Source organism: Euprymna scolopes, chromosome 14, assembly GCF_053919585.1.
Source record: "Euprymna scolopes isolate OS-2025 chromosome 14, ASM5391958v1, whole genome shotgun sequence".
NCBI lineage: Eukaryota > Metazoa > Mollusca > Cephalopoda > Sepiida > Sepiolidae > Euprymna > Euprymna scolopes.
Window position 1 is genome coordinate 88,927,716 of NC_136495.1, and position 19,440 is coordinate 88,947,155.

The 19,440-nt window shown below is 31.8% G+C and overlaps 1 protein-coding gene across 15 annotated transcripts in view; it reads left to right on the forward strand.

Annotated features, from left to right (window-relative positions):
- LOC145293152 (uncharacterized) overlaps positions 1-12,009 on the forward strand; it is a 589,140-nt gene extending 577,131 nt beyond the window's left edge. For all 15 annotated transcript variants that reach the window (XM_080139591.1, XM_080139597.1, XM_080139585.1 and 12 more), the window contains 2 exons: positions 9,412-9,532; positions 11,361-12,009. In XM_080139591.1, coding sequence (XP_079995717.1) covers positions 9,412-9,532; positions 11,361-11,503 — 264 coding nt within the window. In that variant the 3' untranslated portion in view covers positions 11,504-12,009. The remainder of the gene's footprint in view (positions 1-9,411; positions 9,533-11,360) is intronic.
- Positions 12,010-19,440: the final 7,431 nt, after the last annotated feature.

Here is a 19,440-nt window from a genome sequence, read left to right on the forward strand (position 1 = left end):
CTTGTTTTGTTTGCTACATATTGCTTGGACACTTTGAGGTAATGTGTCCAGTAAAATATTTTATTGAATGATTATATCATTTGATTGTCTCTTTAGAAGATATAAGTGACAAAGTTGATTTGCATATCTGAACAAATAGATGATTGTACATCCGCATCATAAATTACATTACTAGAATGACATACTATGTGACCTTGTGTCCATTTTTCTTTACCAGTCTTTTGCCAATGACTTTGCCCATGATCGTGATTGAACTGGTTCTCCATCATCCTGTTTCTCTTGTAAAGATTATCCATTGGTAAACATATTTTTCTGTTCATCAATGCTTCAGCAGGAGATTTTTCATTTGGGCAATTTGGATTTGGAGTAGTTAAAAATATTTCTATGATCTCTCGAGTAGTTCCTTCTCCTTTTTAACTTTAAGTGTTTTCTTAAATATGTCGACAAAGCATTCGCCATTTGAGTGTAGATGGAAAGGTGGAGATCTGAGATGCTGAATACTGTTTTGTTTACAGAAGTCAGAAAATTCTGCTGAGGTAAATGTAGTACATTTATTAGAAATTAAGATTTCAGGAATGCCCAATCTGCTGAAAATTTCTTGTAGTTTCTTTACAGTTTAATTTGAGGTAGTATGGTTCATTTGGAAAGCTTCTGGCCACTTACTGTAAGCATCAACCAATATTAAGTAATGTTGTCCATTAATTGGTCCTGCAAAGGCATTTTTGGGGTAGGCCATGCATGCAATGTTGTTTTCTGAGTCGACTTTGCAACCAATTGACATTTGGCACAACATTTTACAAGTTCCTCTAATTGCCTGTCCATGTTTGGTCAATGCACATAGCCACATGCCAAGGCTTTCATCCGATTAATTCTTAATTCCTTAGTGTCCATAGTGGAATTGCTTTAGAACTCTGTTCTGGAGTTTGAAACAACACGTTCTCCAAAGAAAAGTGTTCCATTGATCTCAGATAAAGAAGAAATTCTCTGTAAAATGGTTGAAGTTGCTGGTCTGTGAATGTTTTTGGCCAGCTTGTGAGATGAAAATTTTGAACTTTCTGTAATAATGGATCTGCGGCTGTAGCCTTCTGGATCATCTTTGAAGTGATAGGTAGCAAAACAAATGGAAACAAATGCAGAGATAACTTTAGCTTCCACAGATATAGCAGTGATGACTGTCTTCCACTACTTTTTGATGAGAAGAAATGAGTCTAGATAACTGTTATGGTGTTAAATGGTAATAAAACGAAAGGAACACAGGACTTTTAGAAACAAACATGTATTCACATATATTACAGGCAAGGTGGGTTGAGCAATACCATTCCTCAACTGTTGGGCATTTGCACACGACCTCCTTGGCCGCGTACAAATCTCTGACTCCGGGCACCGGTACTCGTTACCGGAAGTGACGTCATGAGATAGTCCATTAATCCCATGAAGGGGCGTCTCTAACACCTCCTCCCAAGCTTTTTGTTCGTAAAAGCTGTCAGTACCTCTTCCTTTTAGGGTTTACCATCAATGGCTCGGTAAACTTTATCTTACAGAACGACCGCCGTAGTTCAGGTGTTGGTTGAGGAGGTTCAAGATCAAAAGTTTCAAAGACAGTGTCTATGGACTCATCTTCCAATGGTGGACTGTTGCTGGTTTCAACTGATTCACATCTTCTTAGTTGGTTCTGGTGCCGTTTGTGGATATATGTTGGTCCTTGGACGATATATACCATGTCACCGACTCTCTTAGTAATTGTACCCACCTCCTAGAATGATGTGTTGTTTTAATAACTTTTGAAAAAACACTCCTTCTCTTGACATGAAACGTTTACTGGGTACACAAGTGGTCACTAGTAGCCTTAACTGTTTGGGCAAGAGCTTGTCAAAAATGGATCTCACTTTCCGCGCAAACATCGTTTATGCAGGCTGTTTATGAGACTGCTGTTGGTGTGTTCGGGTTAGGTGTAATCCTATACATGTGTAGAAATTGGTGAAGTGCTTCATCTGTTGAGATCTCTTGAGCCTTCTTCAGTGCTCTTTTAAGAGTGTCCACGAAGCGTTCCGCTTGCCCATTCGACCGCGGATGGTATGGGGGGGAGTGGTTATATGATTAATTTGGAACATATCTCAAAAACTTTTGAACTCAGCAGACGTAAACTGGGTTCCATTATCACTTACGATGCAATCGACTACACCAAAAATGTAAGAAATTTATAGTCGTTCCAGTTGTCAGTCTTCTGCACCTCAATATCTCAGGCCACTTGGTGAAACTATCGACTATGATTAAGTAATAATTGTTCTCAAGCGAACCCGCAAAATCGATGTGCACCCTAGACCATGGCTGGTCAGTCTTCGGCCAAGATTTAAACGTAGTAGGTGGTGATTTAGCCACAAGGGCACAGCCTGTGCACGAGTCTATCCTCTCATTGATGTCCTTATCCATTTTAGGCCAGTAGACATAGCTCCTCATAAAACTCTTCATACGATTTTCCCAGGATGTCCTGTGTGAAAATCCTGTAGAATTCGTTTTTGGATACATTTGGGAATCACCACTCTTTCACCATATAGTAAAACCTCATCGCAAAGCAAAAATACTTCCGAAACATCGCCCTTTGTGGTGATCTTGTTTTTTATGTCGCAGATGAAGTCATTCTTGTCTGCTTCCCTTTTAATCTCCGGTAGAGACACCGGGAGTTCTCTGATTGTGTTGCCCATCATCATTTTTATTTCTCCGTCCGTCCGGAGAGTGGCAATGATGGAATCTTCAAACAGATCCCTTTTCAATGGTATCAGCCTAGATAGGCTATCTGTATGGCTAATTTGTTTTGAAGACAAGTACTCCAGGGTGAAATCATAATTCAGTAATAATGTAACCGATCTCAACAGTCTATTAGCCATATATGTTGGTAAGCCTTTTTTTTAACTAAAAATCGTGAGCAACGGCTTATGATCCGTGTGCAATGTAAATTTTGTGCCGTGTAAATGCCTATGAAACTTTGTCACAGCGAATATGATACTCAAGGCTTCTTTTTCAATTTGAGAGTACTGTCTTTTGGTCATTAGTAGCATTCTTGCTGCATGCGTGATTGGTTTCCTGGTACCATCAGGCATTATATGAAGTATGCAAGCTCCAACACCAAATGAGCTTGCGTCATACGCTACTATTATTCTCAACCTTGGATCATAGTGTGTCAAAAAAGATCTGAAGTTAACATCACTTTGATCTTCTCAAACGCCTTCTGGCATTCTGGCGTCCAGTCGCAGGCTTTCTCTTTCTTCAGCACTTCATTTAGTGGGGCGCGCAAATCATGCATATTCTTGATGAAGACTTGGTAGAAATTAGCCAGGCCCAGAAAACTTTGTAGTGCTTGCACATTGTTGTGAGCAGGCGTGTTCTTTATGGTTTCCGCCCTCTCAGGATCGGGGTTTGTACCATTTTCATCAATAAACTTCATATTTCCTTCATCAGAAAGTCATATTTTGCTTCTTTTACTTTCAAATCGAAACTTTGAATTCTTTCGTGACGTATTTCATGTATATGTTTTCGGTGCTCATCTGTGGATTTACTGACAATATCATCCAAATAGGCGCAAGCAAAATCGAGACCACCCAGCATGGTGTCCATGATCTGTTGGAAAATTGCAGGTGCAACCTTGACTCTGAAAGCTAATCTTTCAAACTTGTAGAGTCCCCTCTGTGTATTTATACAGAGGAGTTTTGAACATTCAACCTCGACGGGGATCTGCAAATATGCATTGCTCAAATCCACCTTAGAAAATACTTTACCACCGTTTAATTTGTTGAATATCTCCTCTGGTGTGGGAAGTGGATAGTGGTAATCTTTGCATTCAGACCCGTGGAGAAATTCGCACATACACAAATCTGGTTAGTTTTCTTGGTCACATATATGATAGGGGCTGCCCAATCACTGCTGCTTACTTTCGATAGTATTCCAGCCTCTTCTAGCCGATCCAATTCCTTGTCAATTTTCTCTGTTGCTGCAAATGGGACATTTCGTTTCTTCTTGAAAACGGGCAGAGTGTTTTCTTTTAGTTCAAATCTTGTTATAGCCTTTGTACATTTTCCTAGTCCTGGTGAGAATACTTCTGGAAATTTCTCTTCTAACTTGTCCTTCAGTTGTTGTGCCTCTGTAGACGAGTCTTCTACCCTATGACAGAATTTATTCATAGGTTGGTCCCACAATTCGAATCGCTCCATCCAGTCAGTCACAAACAGGTTTTTGGATATCCTATGTACGTACACTTTCACTTTTTTAGTAACACCATTTAAGGTCACCGGAATTGTGAGCTCTCTCTCAAATTCCACTTTATCGCCTATCACAGCTGGAGCTGATTTATTCGTCTTCTGCATGGTTGGTTTCCTTAGCCTTTTCCACATCTTAAGGTTAATGATGGATAGGTGTGATCCGGAATCCAATTGTAGGTGCACAGTTTTATTTGCAATGTTAACTGTGACATATTTGCGCCAGTTCTTATCCAAATCCAAGTCAGACCTAGTCTGTCGGACGCTGTTCTTGTCCTTGTTCTTCCTGCACTGGATCGCTTTGTGGCCCTTCTTTCCACATTCATTGCAGTACTTATCTTTGTAAAAAAATTGACTCGACCAATGTTTTCCACCGCAGTGATAGCACAGGCTTTTAGGAGATCCGGGCCTTGTGACTGGGTGGTACTTATTAGGTGTAGCCTGAGTTTTCTTACTTCCAGCTTTGCTTTTTTGGGGTGAGTATTTTTCTGGTCTGAAGGTCATCCTTCTAATGAATGTTGTGCCTGACTCCTCGACGTGTCTCGAGTTGTTCCTGTTTTTAGAAAGTAATTGCCAGCCGAATTCTTAGCTTGTAAATCCGAAGTTCTTTTGAAGACAAATTAATTTCATTTTTTTCCTTTTTTGTGAAGTTAACCCGTGTGAAAGTCGAATCCGTACATTGCCAGTTGTTATGGTATTAAATGGTAATAAAATAAAAGGAACACACGACTTTTAGAAACAAACATGTATTCACATATATTACAGGCAAAAGCAGGTTGAGCAATACCATTCTTCAACATAACCTCCTTGGCACTGGTTCTCTGACTCCGGGCACCGCTACTCGTTACCAGAAGTGACATCACCAGAGGAAGTGACGTCATTAATCCCATGGAGAGTCGTCTCCAACAATAACGCATCTGCCTGGCCAATTTTGTAGCCTGATTGGTACTTTATAGAAAAAGTCGTAATCTAAAAGCATAGTTGCCCATCTTTGTTTTGCTGTATAAACTGGAATTCCTTTCCTGGAACTAAAAATACTTAATAAGGGCTTAGGGTCTATGATCAGAGTAAATTGCCAGCCATATAGCGTTTTGTGAAATTGTTTTACCGCATAAATAATTGCTAGGGTTTGTTTCTCAATTTGGCTATACTTTCGTTCAGTAGACATTAACAACTTTGATATGTGTGCTTTTTCGCTTCCATCAGGAAAAATATGCTATATTACTGCTCCACCTCCATAGTCGGAAGCAGGGCGGAATTTAGACAATAAGAAGCCCTAGGCTATTCCATTTGTGAAGCCCCCTTATTTTTCAACTCCGATTTCTCTCTAAACAATATAACATATCATTACTTAATATTAAAAATATGAGTGCATGAAACTATCAGCTCTTTTCACACTCCCCAGTCATGGGTGCAAAATTAGAAAAAAAAAAAAAAAAAAAATCTAATTAAAGCAGTTTTGCTTTTGATTTTAGTTTATTGAATTAAACAGCTGTTACAATAAATGCAAAGTTTAGAAGAGGACATGCAGCCATCAAATAAGTTATGAAATTTTTTTAAAAATCATGCAACAATTTATCAAAATTTATATATTTAAGTTTGTTATTCTCAGTGTACAGAATGCTTGAGACATTGTGAATCTCAGTTCATTTTTAATTCTTTTGAGCCTTGAGAAAGATCTCTCTCCTGAGCAGTTAGTGACCATTAAGATTAGAAATAGTCTTAATATTGCTTCCGCATTAGGAAAGGTAATGTGAATTTTTTCCTTGCAAATAATTTGATAAAGGTTCTTATGAGAAAAGGAAGGAGATTGCTCTTCCTCTTCTGAAAGCCTTGCGTTTGTCTTGTGTACAAATGAAAATGAAGAAGTTCATCAGTAAGTTTTGAATACGCTTCTTTTAAAAGTTTTACCCCTCGTACAATTTCTTCCTTAGTAGCTTTCAGAGTAACAACAAAATGGAACATTTCTGCAATGTCACAATACACGATAGCTCTTCTTTTTAAATTAGCTTCAAGTGCATCAAGCATAGGAATAAACTTCAGGTGCATTTCTTTATCTTTTAATGACAGCTCTAGTTCATATTCGGCAAGGTAGCTTTTGCTTGCTGATTAAACTCATTAAACACATCTTTAATTTCACTTAGAAAGTCTAAGAATGAATTGTACAATTGAGCACAGATACTTAATAACAATTCAGATTTTTGAAGGGCTTTGCTAACCCTGTGAAAACGACCAATCACTCTGGTCCAAAAATGCAACAAATGTCAATTTTTCCATTTTTTGCAAAACGTTGCTAGCATGAAGCCTGATATCACCCTTTTCAGTCACATTGGAGTGCAAATGTCTAAAAGTGATAGCACTATAACTTTCCAAAATAGTTTCCATGGCTTTTGCATGTGTATCCCACCTAGTATTTGACAAACGTTTTTTGTTGGACTTTTTGACACATTTACAATTTTTAATAAAAATGTAGTATAAAAAATGTTCCTGTTAGATTGCAATCTAAAAATTATAACACGTAGATGTGCCATAAATTTTCAAGGGAGATAACTCAATAAAGGACAATAAATGTTGTTAAATTGTCACAAAATTTTTAACACGTTGGTTTAAATTGAATTTTATTAATAATATTACAAATAGGTAAGTATTTATCCAAGTTTTGTTTATTAATGATGGAGTGATGAATGGATGAAATGAAATATGTCGAAGTAGATTTTTTTCATCTATAAAATCTACAACAGAACACTGACCGAGATTCAATAAGTTGATCCTCCCCTAGTATTTAAGTGTTGAGAAAAAAAAATTAAAATGAAAATTACTCGTTTATAATGTATCCAGATTAAAGAATAGAGACTAAATTTGAATTTTTTTATAAATAGCCAGAGGAATTTATCACTATAAATACCTGTACTGATCCAATCACTTGCAATTAATATGCAACATAACATTAACAAAGTTCATGTAATTAAGTGTGCAACAATTTTTAAATGTCTGGCAACAATCACAAACTATGAAATTGAATTTCAAGGCCCCTGGACTTTGAGGCCCTAAGCTTCAGCCTGGTTAGCCTATTGGCAAATCCTGTTCTGGTCTGAAGCATTCATCACAACAGTGATGTCTAATGATGGATTGTAATATGTCAGCAATAGATCAGAACTAAGAAGTGTTTTAGTTTTCTCAAATGATTCTTTACATGTGCTTGACCTGTTCCATTTGGTATCTTTTTGTAAAAGATTATTCAGAGGCCCCAGTAACTTGTACAGTTCGGGTAAGAAGGAACCATAATGACTTACAAGGCCCAAAAAGGCTTGTAGTATTGCAGCATCCTTTAGAGCTGCCATCTGCTTTATTGCCTGAATATTGTTCGGATCTGTTTTTCGACTATTTTTGTCAAATATGAATCCAAGGTATTTCAGTTTGGAAGAATTTGCATTTGTCTGTCTTGAGTGAAATCCATATTGTTGAATTCGATCCGCACAGAAGATGATGCAGAAGTTCCTCTTGGGATGTGCCTGTAACGATAATATCATCGATGTAGGCAGAAACTCCTGGCAATCCTGTGAGCATTGTATCCATAGTTTGTTGGAATATTACTGGAGCTGACTTAACTCCAAATCAAAGGCGGTTAAATTGAAATAACCCCTTGTAGGTGTTAATAATGAGAAGATTTTTGGAATCTTCATCAACTTCCATTTGTAGATATGCATCTGCAAGGTCCAGTTTTGCAAAACGAGTTCCAGCATTGAGTTTTGAGAACAGATGCTCCTGTGCTAAAGTCTGCACAGGCATACTTTGTCATTAGCCTTCTTCACACTGACATATGAAATTATGCTGCCGAGGATGAGTAATTTGTAGGTTGGATTACTCCTTGTTGTAGGTGATCCAATTCTTTTTCTACTATAGCTAAAGTTGCATATGATAATGGACGTTTTGGTCTGAAGACTGGCTTTGCATCTGCCTTCTGTTTTAAAGTCACTTTAAGTTTACAACAACATTCAAGACCTTCTTGAAAAACATTGCTGAACTTTGCTTTAAGTATGTTCTTAAAATGTGTTTCAGTCTTGGAATTTTATTCTTACTTAATCTTTCTTCCTTTCTTTTTTCTCTTCTTTTCTTACTCTTTCTCTTTATTTCTAATGATGATGATTGTTGTATCATGTGACTGAATTTTACTTGCTGATTTGTTTGGGAAGTTCCCGCTTGTTTTTTGGAGATTGCAATATTTTCATCAGTTAGACAAAATACTGTTAGAAACTCACTCAATATATGTTACTGTGACATAGGTTGACATATATTCGGTGGGTTTTTAATAGTATTTTGTCTAGTTTATTATTTATAACACCTTTTCCCGAACTTACCGTGTTAAAGAGAGAGTCGGGCGCCATTTTGAATTTTCCAATACATCGGCAAACACTATTTTTTTCGGGCTGAATAAACATGTTACATTGAATAAAAACACGAAAAATATATCCAGTTTGGTAGAAAAGTAACTTATCTTGCCTTTGATAATATTTATTTGTTATATAGTTGTTTTTTGACAACTTTTTCGAATCTATGTGTACAGTAATACAAACCCAAATTACTCATACAAGAAAGCATCCGATATCTTTACAAGACCATATTTTTGCCATATCTGGACTGGTGCATCTACAAGTAGTCTCTCACTTTTAGACAGTCTGAAAATAAATAATTATAGACAGAGTCTAAAAGTGAGTTTCAAAGATCCAACCTATGTCCTATTGCCATAATGTTGCATCCCTGTATGTTTTACAAGTACTTTAATGGAAATAGCACCTGTGCACTCTTGACTGTCAATTAACCCCACAAGCAGCAAAACCCCATCCTTTCATTGTTGGAAGTCTGTATATGCAAAAAAGCCTTTAATAGTTTCTTCCCTTGGATTTCTAGACTTTGAAATTCTCTCTTTGTCCTGCTTCCTTGACTATACTCACCTGCTGAAGTTTAAATGTAATATGAATAGACATCTTACTGCTCAACTGATCGCAGTCTCCTGTTAAACATAATTCCAAGTTGTAGTCCCTTATATTCCAAGTTGTGATATGCCTTGTTTGGGGTGAAAAAGAGTAAAAAACAAATAAATTATTTGCAAATCAAATTCTTTCTAACCCTCCCTTCCTTCTTCTTTATAATTTCTTATTAGCGGGAACAATTTATTCGCAGTGTTAATTCCAAAAGTATCCGTAAGTTCCTGGAATGGTTCACAGAAACCCAAATGTTTGATGTGTTCAAGCATTCACTGTTAGAAATCACCGGTTCTTTAGGTAAGTTGCTTTTGTTTTATTCATTTTTATGTGTTCAATTTTGTTTTATTCATTTTTATATGTTCAATTTTGTTTTATTCATTTTTATATGTTCAATTTTGTTTTATTCATTTTTATATGTTCAATTTTGTTTTATTCATTTTTATATGTTCAATTTTGTTTTATTCATTTTTATGTGTTCAATTTTGTTTTATTCATTTTTATATGTTCAATTTTGTTTTATTCATTTTTATATGTTCAATTTTGTTTTATTCATTTTTATATGTTCAATTTTGTTTTATTCATTTTTATGTGTTCAATTTTGTTTTATTCATTTTTATGTGTTCAATTTTGTTTTATTCATTTTTATGTGTTCAATTTTGATTTTATGCATAAATTGTTTTTTGTCTTTTAACAAAATGATTATATTTCATTTTGATTTTCTCAGTGAACGAAAAACAAATAACATTTTAAGGATTTAGATACATCTTAAAAACATTTCACAAATATTTTATTCATTGTGAAAGTTATACTTAAAAAAATGTTTAAAACAGAAAAAAGCAATTTGATCTCTCATCAATATTAGAATTTCCTAACCAAGAGAATCGTTCAATGAAAATACCATTTTTACCTTTTCAAATGTGATAAAAAGTTTGCCTGCAATGTGATAATGACTAGTTAGTTATCAGAAAAAATGTTTTGCATATTAAAAGAACTGACAGAATTACATTCATATCAGATGTTCCGATTCCTGTCCTGTCTGGAAAAGTCATCACTTTTGTTATTGTTCTTCAATCTATTGATAGGTGTAATCAAAATAAATATTGGGCTCTGATGAATGTTTTCATCCCCATCTCATATGAAACAGATTGTTTTACTGAACTGGCTGCGTGCAACTGCAGAGCGATCGATCTTTTGCTCTAGCCAAGCAGGCAGTCTTTCTCTCTCATCAGTTCAGTAAAGCAACTACTTTCAGATTCCTCACATCTCTATGGAGACAGGCTTGAAAACATATCAATACCCAGTATTTATTTTATATGCTCCCTAGCACACCATCAGTGAAAAGACCAGTGGGTTCTCTATTGATGAAATAACTGACACTATCAAATAGTGTCATAAATCTTGGATTTCTGTGATGTCCATTCGACTCTCAAGCAACAAGGCCAGGTTTATCGGCAATATATCCACAGAGACATTTATGTTGACAAATCTAAAGTCATTGTCAGTAAGTGAGTGATTGTCTGTCAAGGTTTAACCTCTTAAGATATTAAGAGACGTTATGAGCCTACCTCTGCTCTATCAATATTTTCATAGCAATTGGTTGACTGGTCCCCCCTTACCAAGCTTTCACAAAAAAACTTAAACCATCCATATATGAACTCTCCTTCTATCACAAGACTGCCTAATCTTTTGTTCCCATCCATACTTGCACACTTTTATTGCTAACTTTAACATGCATCCATATCTGTCTAAGCTTTCATCTATGTCCATATGCATAAATCCTTTCTTGATACTAACCCTTTTCCCTATACAAGCATACTCACAAAGATAAAGTTGTTTTATAAATGTTAGAATAAAACGCTTGTCTTCTATTCTACATATTTTTACTTTCCATCTGGTTTCTAAAATAAGAAGAAAAAGTCATATCACTGTTATAAGAATCACAGGCAGCAAAGATTGCTTACATTTCATCTATTGCCAATTCAATTGTACAAATTAAACTAATTGGGAAGATTTTGCTTTGCTGTTAAAAACTAATTTAAATTTTGATATCAAATAAGTGTAATAAATTTATTTTTTCTTATCTTCACACATTTTTTTTATGTATATATATTTTCATTTTTTTCAGAGTTATTCTTAACGCGAGTTTTTGAACATACTTCTGACAGTTCTTGTTCCGGTGTCAAAAGCAATGTGAAAGACTTTGGTAAAAGAATGCGTAACTTTGGTAAAGCATTAAAGACTAAATTTGCATCTGATAATTCTTTATAAAGCAAGAAAAGAAACTACACAAAAAACAGAGACGTACATATTTTGGAGTTTATCTACTATTCGCTTTCCTTCCACATATGAGCTTTCTTCAACCAGTCATCAATTTATTTTTGCATCATGAAGCAAAAACCAATATATGCTTCATATGTTTCTTTTGTTATCGTTCTAGATGACAATTCGTAAAAACTGGATTCATAATTATGTTTTCACTTCAATTTATCCAAGGTTTTCTTTCTCAATATTGGATTATATCCCATTGCAATTTGTAGGTCGAGTAAAAAAATAATACTGTGTTCGGATTTGTTTTGCTATTTCAGACTTTTAAATCAGTTTTGTCCAAGCAAATATGATTCGTTTGAATGATGATTGAAGCAGAAACACTAAATTTGCAAGAGACTTTGGATGACGTTCTTTGTTCTAAAACAAAATGTTTGGCTTGCATTTATATCTATCACAAATGAAATTTGTACAAATTGGCCTTTTGTTAATAGAAAATTTATACTGAATTGTTTGCTTTTAATTATTTTTATTTTTTAAAGATACTCTTTAAATAGGAAGGCATAAAACCGCACAAACCAAATTACAGAGACATAAACTAAACCGAAGGTATTAAATCCATAATTTGAAGATATTTATGAGATTTAATGTTAAAGCTGGAACTTTACAAGGATTTTTTTCCATCAAGATAAAAGCTTTTTAAGTAGGCAACAAGCATTTATTGTTTAAATGATTTTATTTTATTTGTTATATTTTTATTTCAGTTTTTAATATTTTTCAAATGGCAAATAATGGCTAATGTTTTCTCCTTACTTTTACAAACTAATTAACATTATTCAATATATTTTTATGTTTGCTTTCCTTTTTTTAACGATAAGTATGAGACATTTTAAAAACTTACTAATAAAATATTTTGTTTTGAAATAATGTTAAAAAAATTAAAAAAAATTTTTATTCATTAATGCTAAAGATATCTAAATTATATTTATGTTTTTTTAATTCTTAAATAAATCTTCATATTGTTTACATTTCTTATATAAAAATATTATTTAAAGTTGACTGTAACACAGTAACTACTGGTGACTTGTGTCCAGCATGAAAGATTTAAAATAAAAATGTCTTTTTTCCTATACACAACACATTTGAAAGATTTTTTGAATTTTTATGTCATTAGGATTTTTCTTTTCTTTGCATTTGAATTCATGAATATGAACATTCTCTAAATCGCCATCCACTTTTGCTCACGTGGTTTCTATTCTCCTGCAAAAAAAATTGCCAATATTTTGGACAAAAAATGTTAATCATCTAATATTGGCTGACACTGCTTTGGTCAATATCAGATTTTTTATTTCCTATATTTTTTTTTCTTTTAATTATTGTTTTATGTGTTTCAATTTGGTTAAATTTCTACATCCAAAAAAGTGAATTTATTTCATTTCAAATAAAATGACAGTTTATTTTATATTTACTTATGTATCAAAACTTCCAGAATTATCTTTCCTTTAAAATAATGAGTTTTCATCAATCAACTTGTAGAACATGTCTGACAAATGGCCAGGAAATTCAGAAAAGAATTCTCAACCTGATTGATCCAAAACATTGAAAAGTTAGATGTTACAATAAAATTTTATTAAGACTGTCAAAAGTAATATATATATATATATATATATATATATATATTACTTTTGACGGTCTTAATATATATATAATATAAAGCTGGGTGTGGGTGTGTGTGTGTGCGTGTCTGGTCACGAATAGGCTCCTATATGGTTGACTATTATAAAAAACTGATTACATATAATGATAGAAGATGCATCGAGACACAGGAATGGGTATGTTTGATCTGACAGAACAGTGGTTCATTAAAATTGTGTGGTCTGCGTTCGCGCCTGGTTCACAAAGTATGAAAATAAAAAAATTTAAAAATTAAAAAAAATCCAGCTTAGGGGTGTTAATGATATCCAAAGTCGTTTGCATTGTGATCCAATAATATCGTTTGTTATATAGTTGAACGTATGCTTGAACATTTTCATCTTAAATTCTACGCAATTATTCAAAATGTAGAAACTATGCATAAATAGAATTCATCATAATCGTGAAATGAAACCAAACATCTAATCAGAAAACATAAAAATGATTAAGTAATTAATTAATGCTCGTTTTTCGAGTAATATTCAAATTAGTTAACCTGCATGTAGTCGCTTGCATATCCATGGCTGAGTATATTAAAAAGTTCGTTTTAATAATTTCTAAATAGAATAAGTAGGCTTTTAATATCAATGTCAGCGCTAAAAACCTCTCACGTTATATGTATATATATATATATATAATATAAAGCTGAATGTCTCTGTGTGTATGTGCGTGTGTCTGGTCACGATTAGGCTCCTATATGATTGACTATTTTAAATAACTAATTACATATAATGATAGAAGATGTATCGAGACACAGGAATGGATATGTCTGATCCTGCAGAACAGTGGTCCATTAAAATTGTGGGGTCTGCGTTCGCGCCTGGTCCACAAAGTATGGAAATAAAAAATTTAAAAGTTAAAAAAAAAACTGTTTACAAAGTGTTTTTGATATAGATGTACATGAGAATACTTTGATAAGTATGTTTTAACTTAAATAGGGATGGTATAATAAAATTGTGTGGTTTGCGTTCGCGCCTGGCCTCCATAGAATGGAAATAGGCACAAACTTTAATAAAGACTTTTCATATCTAGATAGATATATATGCATAAGTATACTTTGATAATTATGTTTCAGTTTGAAGAAATATGGTATAATAAAATAATGGGATGTTCGTTCGCACCTGACCTCCATATAATGGAAATATGTAACAAAGTTTAACAAGGTTTTTTAATATAGATCCATAGAATATTGTGATAAGTGTTTCAGTGTAAACAGGTATGGTATAATAAATTATGGGGTTTATCTATTTTATTTTTACTTTCATCATATTTTGCTTTGGTTTTGATACCCCCAAATTCAACCCAAATTTACAACCCTTCCTTTTCATAACCTATCATACTTTCATAAATCAGAGTCCATTTTCTGTAGGCTGTTTCTGAACCCAGTCAACGACGGGTACTTTTGCTAGTACAATATAAAGCTGAAAGTCTGTGTGTGTGTCTGGTCACGAATAGGCTCCTATATGGTTGACTATTATAGAAAACTGATCACATATAATGATAAAAGATATATTGGGACACAGCAATAGGTATGTTTGATCTGGCATAATGATGATTCATTAAAATTGTGGGGTCTGCGTACGCGCCTGGTCCACAAAGTATGGAAATAAAAAATTAAAAAAAAAAAAACGTTTAAAAGTGTTTTTAATATAGATGTACAAAATAATACTTTGAGAAGTATGTTTTAACTTAAATAGGGATGGTAACCTCCATAGAATGGAAATATGTCACAAAGTTTTACAAGGTTTTTTCAATATAGATCCACAGAATATTGTGATAAGTGTTTCAGTGTGAACAGGTATGGTATAATAAATTATAGGGTTTATCTATTTTATTTTTACTTTCATCATATTTTGCTTTGGTTTTGATACCTCCAAATTCGAAGCTATCTCTTTACAACTCTTCCTTTTCATAACCTATCATACTTTCATAAATCAGAGTCCATTTTCTGTAGGCTATTTTTGAACCCAGTCAACGACAGGTACTTTTGCTAGTATATATATATATATATATATATATATATATATATATATATATATATTTGAACTGCCTGAATAAAGTTGAAATTGTTACAAAAGAAAGGAAAATTTTATTAAAGTTGTGCTAAAAAAATTAATGCTGTTAACTTTTTAAGAATTAATCTATATTCACTGTATAAAGTGTAAAATGGAAAACTTGCGAAAAATATGACTGAAAATTTTCTAAAATATAAAATATTATAAATAAGATTTTATCAATCATAAAATTTCCAATAAAGATTTTTTGATAATTTTACACTTTATGCAGTTTTATATATTGCTTCATTTGATTCTTTTTTTTTTTTTAATTTAAAATTTTATAAATGATAAAATTTTCAACTGAATTTTTTAAAAGTTGTGATAGATTTAGGAAAAGTTTATCAATATTTTTGTTAAAGTTCTCAATTTTGTGATTAAAAATAATTATTAATAAATTTAAATAGTTGAAAAACTATTGGAACAAAATATAGTTAACAGATTTTATAGTTTTCCATCATTTTCTCATAATATTAATATAAAATTGAGCATTTGTGTAGAGTTTAATGCATATCCTCATGTTAAAAAGGATTTAGCTGGATCTTATTCAATTAGTAATTTTGTTATGAACACATAACTGAACTTTTAAGGAATTAAGTTGTATCGTGTTTGAATATAGTTACTCAATTTAATTAAATGGAAGAATTGCAAAGCGATTAAATGTGTGAATAATTTTCTAAAATATCAAACTAAAAAAAAAAAGAATGAAATGAAGATGACTTTATGGTTTTGATCCCTCTTGACATAGATGAGATTCAATTTATTAGAATCTTTTGTATCTTGTATCTTATATGTCAATATAATTTCCAAACAAAAAAAATGCAGCTTCAGAGAAAATGTAGTTTTGATTATTTGAAATTTGTGCTGGTCTTTATTGCATTTAGACTTTCAAAATTTAACATTGATCGATTTTTACACTTGTATCTATTTTTTATTTTTCCATCAGATTGAAATAGAGAATTTACTAATTTGATTTTCCTTGAAAAAAAGAAACATTAATTTATAAACATTCAGAACCAATTACATGAAATGTAAGCATTTTGATTATTGAGCAGTTAATTGAAACAGTATTACTAGAAATTAAAATGTAAAAAGTTGTTTGCTTTAACTTTGCAAATTTTGATAGATATGAACAATTTTGATAGATATGAATAATTTTGATAGATATAAAAATTTTTGATAGATATGAATAATTTTGATAGATATAAAAATGTTTGATAGATATGAATCATTTTGCTAGATATAAATAATTTTGATGGATATGAACAATTTTGATGGATATGAACAATTTTGATACATATGGATAATTTTGTATAGATATGGATAATTTTAATAGATATGGATACTTTCGATCGCTATGAATACCTTCAAATAGATATAAATACTTTTGATAGATCTAAATACCTTCTATAGATATAAATAAATTGGGTATATATGAATAATTTTAATGGATATAAATTCCTACGATAGATTTTTTTTTTTTACATAAACGTCACCACTTATCAAGGCCGATAGGCCACTCAAGGATAAGGGTTGAAGAGTGTAGAGTAGTCAAAAGGACAATATAGTAATCGATAGTAATGGAAGTTCGGTAAATTTGTTAACTTAAGTGGAACGGCTCATCAGAAATTTGTTCACGTTGGACTTGAAGACAACCATATTATAGAAAGCTGGAAAGCAGAACACAATTCCACAGGCGTGCAGTTCTAAGAAAGAAGCTTTGATCATGGAATCTATGTTTAGATTTAGGTACAGATAAAGAGTGAGGAAAATTATTGATAATGTTTTCAGCTAGTCTAGTGTTTCTTGTGAAAGTTTGGCGAGGGGGGACCATAGATTGAAGCTCAGTTGAACACTTTCCATGAAAATAACGATAAAGCAGAGACAAACTCGCAACATCTCTTCTGTGAGACAGAGGTTGCAGCGAAGAGAAAAGGACATCTCCCACCAGGCCACGAAGTCTATTTTGAACCCTATCAAGGCAGGACAAGTCTTTTCTAGCAGCTCCTACCCATATGTGGCAACAGTACTCCATCCTTGGACGTGTTTGGCTCTTATATAGATAGAGAATTGCATCAGTAGTGAGATATCTACTGGATCGATAGAAGGATCCGACCATTTTCCAGCAGCCTTGACAACAGATTTGATGTACGTATTCCATTTAAGATCAGGAGTAAAGGTCAAGCCCAGAAGCCTGTCAAAACTTGAGGCCTCCCCAAGACGAGAGCCATTCATTTTAATTGATGCCAGATGGGGATCAGAACGTTGATGATGTAAAGATAGAAGCTTGGTTTTAGATGCATTAAAAGTAACCAGCCACTCCTTTCCCCATTGTACAACGTGATCAAGATCAGAGGAGAGAGAATCGGAGAGAACTTGGTCGTTTACTGTCTTAGATGTGCTACCATAGATGGTAGTGTCATCATGTATATAGATATGTATCATTTTCAGATATAAATACTTTGGATAGATATAAATACCTTCGATAGATATAAATAGCTTCCCCGGAATTTCATAATTTTAATAGATATAAATAATTTTGATGATATGAATAATTTTGATTAACATAAATAACTTTAATAAGTACAAATAATTTAGATAGCTATGAATAATTTTGATAGATATGAATAATTTTGATAGATATAAATACTTTTCATGCATATGAATAATTTTTATAGATATGAATAATTTTGATAGATATAAATACTTTTCATGCATATGAATAATTTCGATAAATATGAATAATTGCGATAGATATGAATGCTTTTTATGGATATGAATAATTTTGATAGATATGAATAATTTTGATAGATATGAATAATTTTGATAAATATAAATAATTTCGAAAAATAGAAATAATTTTGCTAGATATGAATAAGTTTGCTAGATATGAATAAGTTTGCTAGATATGAATCATCTTGATTTATTTTGATAAATATGAATAATTTTGATGGACATGAATAATTTTGATGGATATGAATAATTTTGTTAGATATGAATAATTGTGATGGATATGAATTATTTTGATAAATATGAATAATTTTGTAATGAATTATTTTGATGAATATAAATCATTTTGTTAGATATGAATAATTTGGATCGATATAAATATTTTTCATGGATATGAATAATTTTGATGGATATAAATAATTTTTATTGATATGAATAATTTTGTAGATACGGATAATTTAACTAGATATGAATAAATTAGGTATATATGAATAATTTTAATGGATATTAATTTCTATGATAGATATGAATCATTTTGAAATATGAATAATTTGGATAGATATTAATACCTTAATAGATATGAATAGTTTCTACGGACTTTAATAATTTTAATAGATATGAATAATTTCGCTAGATATGAATAACTTTGATTAATATACATAACTTTTATAAATACGAATAAATTTGATAAATATGAATAATTTTGAAATATATAAATAATTTTTATAAATATGAATAATTTAGATAGATATGAATAATTTTGTATAGATATGTATAATTTCGATAGATAGAATTAAATATGTATGAATTCCTACAGTAGATACAAATCTTCTTGACATATGTATAATTTGGATAGATATGAATAGCTTCCCTGGATATGAATAATTTTTATAGATATGAATAATTTTTATAGATATGAATAATTTTTATAGATATGAATAATTTTTATAGATATGAATAATTTTGATAAATATGAACAATTTTGATAAATATGACTAATTTTTATAGATATGAATAGTTTTGATAAAAATGAATAATTTTGATCGATATGAATAATTTTGATCGATATGAATAATTTTGATAAAAATTAATAATTTTGATAGATGAGAATAATTTTGATGGATAAGAATAATTTTGATAGATTTGAATAATTTCGGTAGATATACATACTTTTCATGGATATCAATAATTTTATATATGAATAATTTTTATTGATATGAATAATTTTGTGTAGATATGGATAATTTCACTAGATATGAATAAATTAGGTATATATGAATAATTTTAATGGATATTAATTTCCATGATAAATATGAATAATTTTGAAATATGAATAATTTGGATAGATATTAATACCTTAGATATGAATAGTTTCTCCGGATTTTAATAATTTTAATAGATATGAATTATAAATACGAATAATTTTGATAAATATGAATACTTTTGATAGATATGAATAATTTT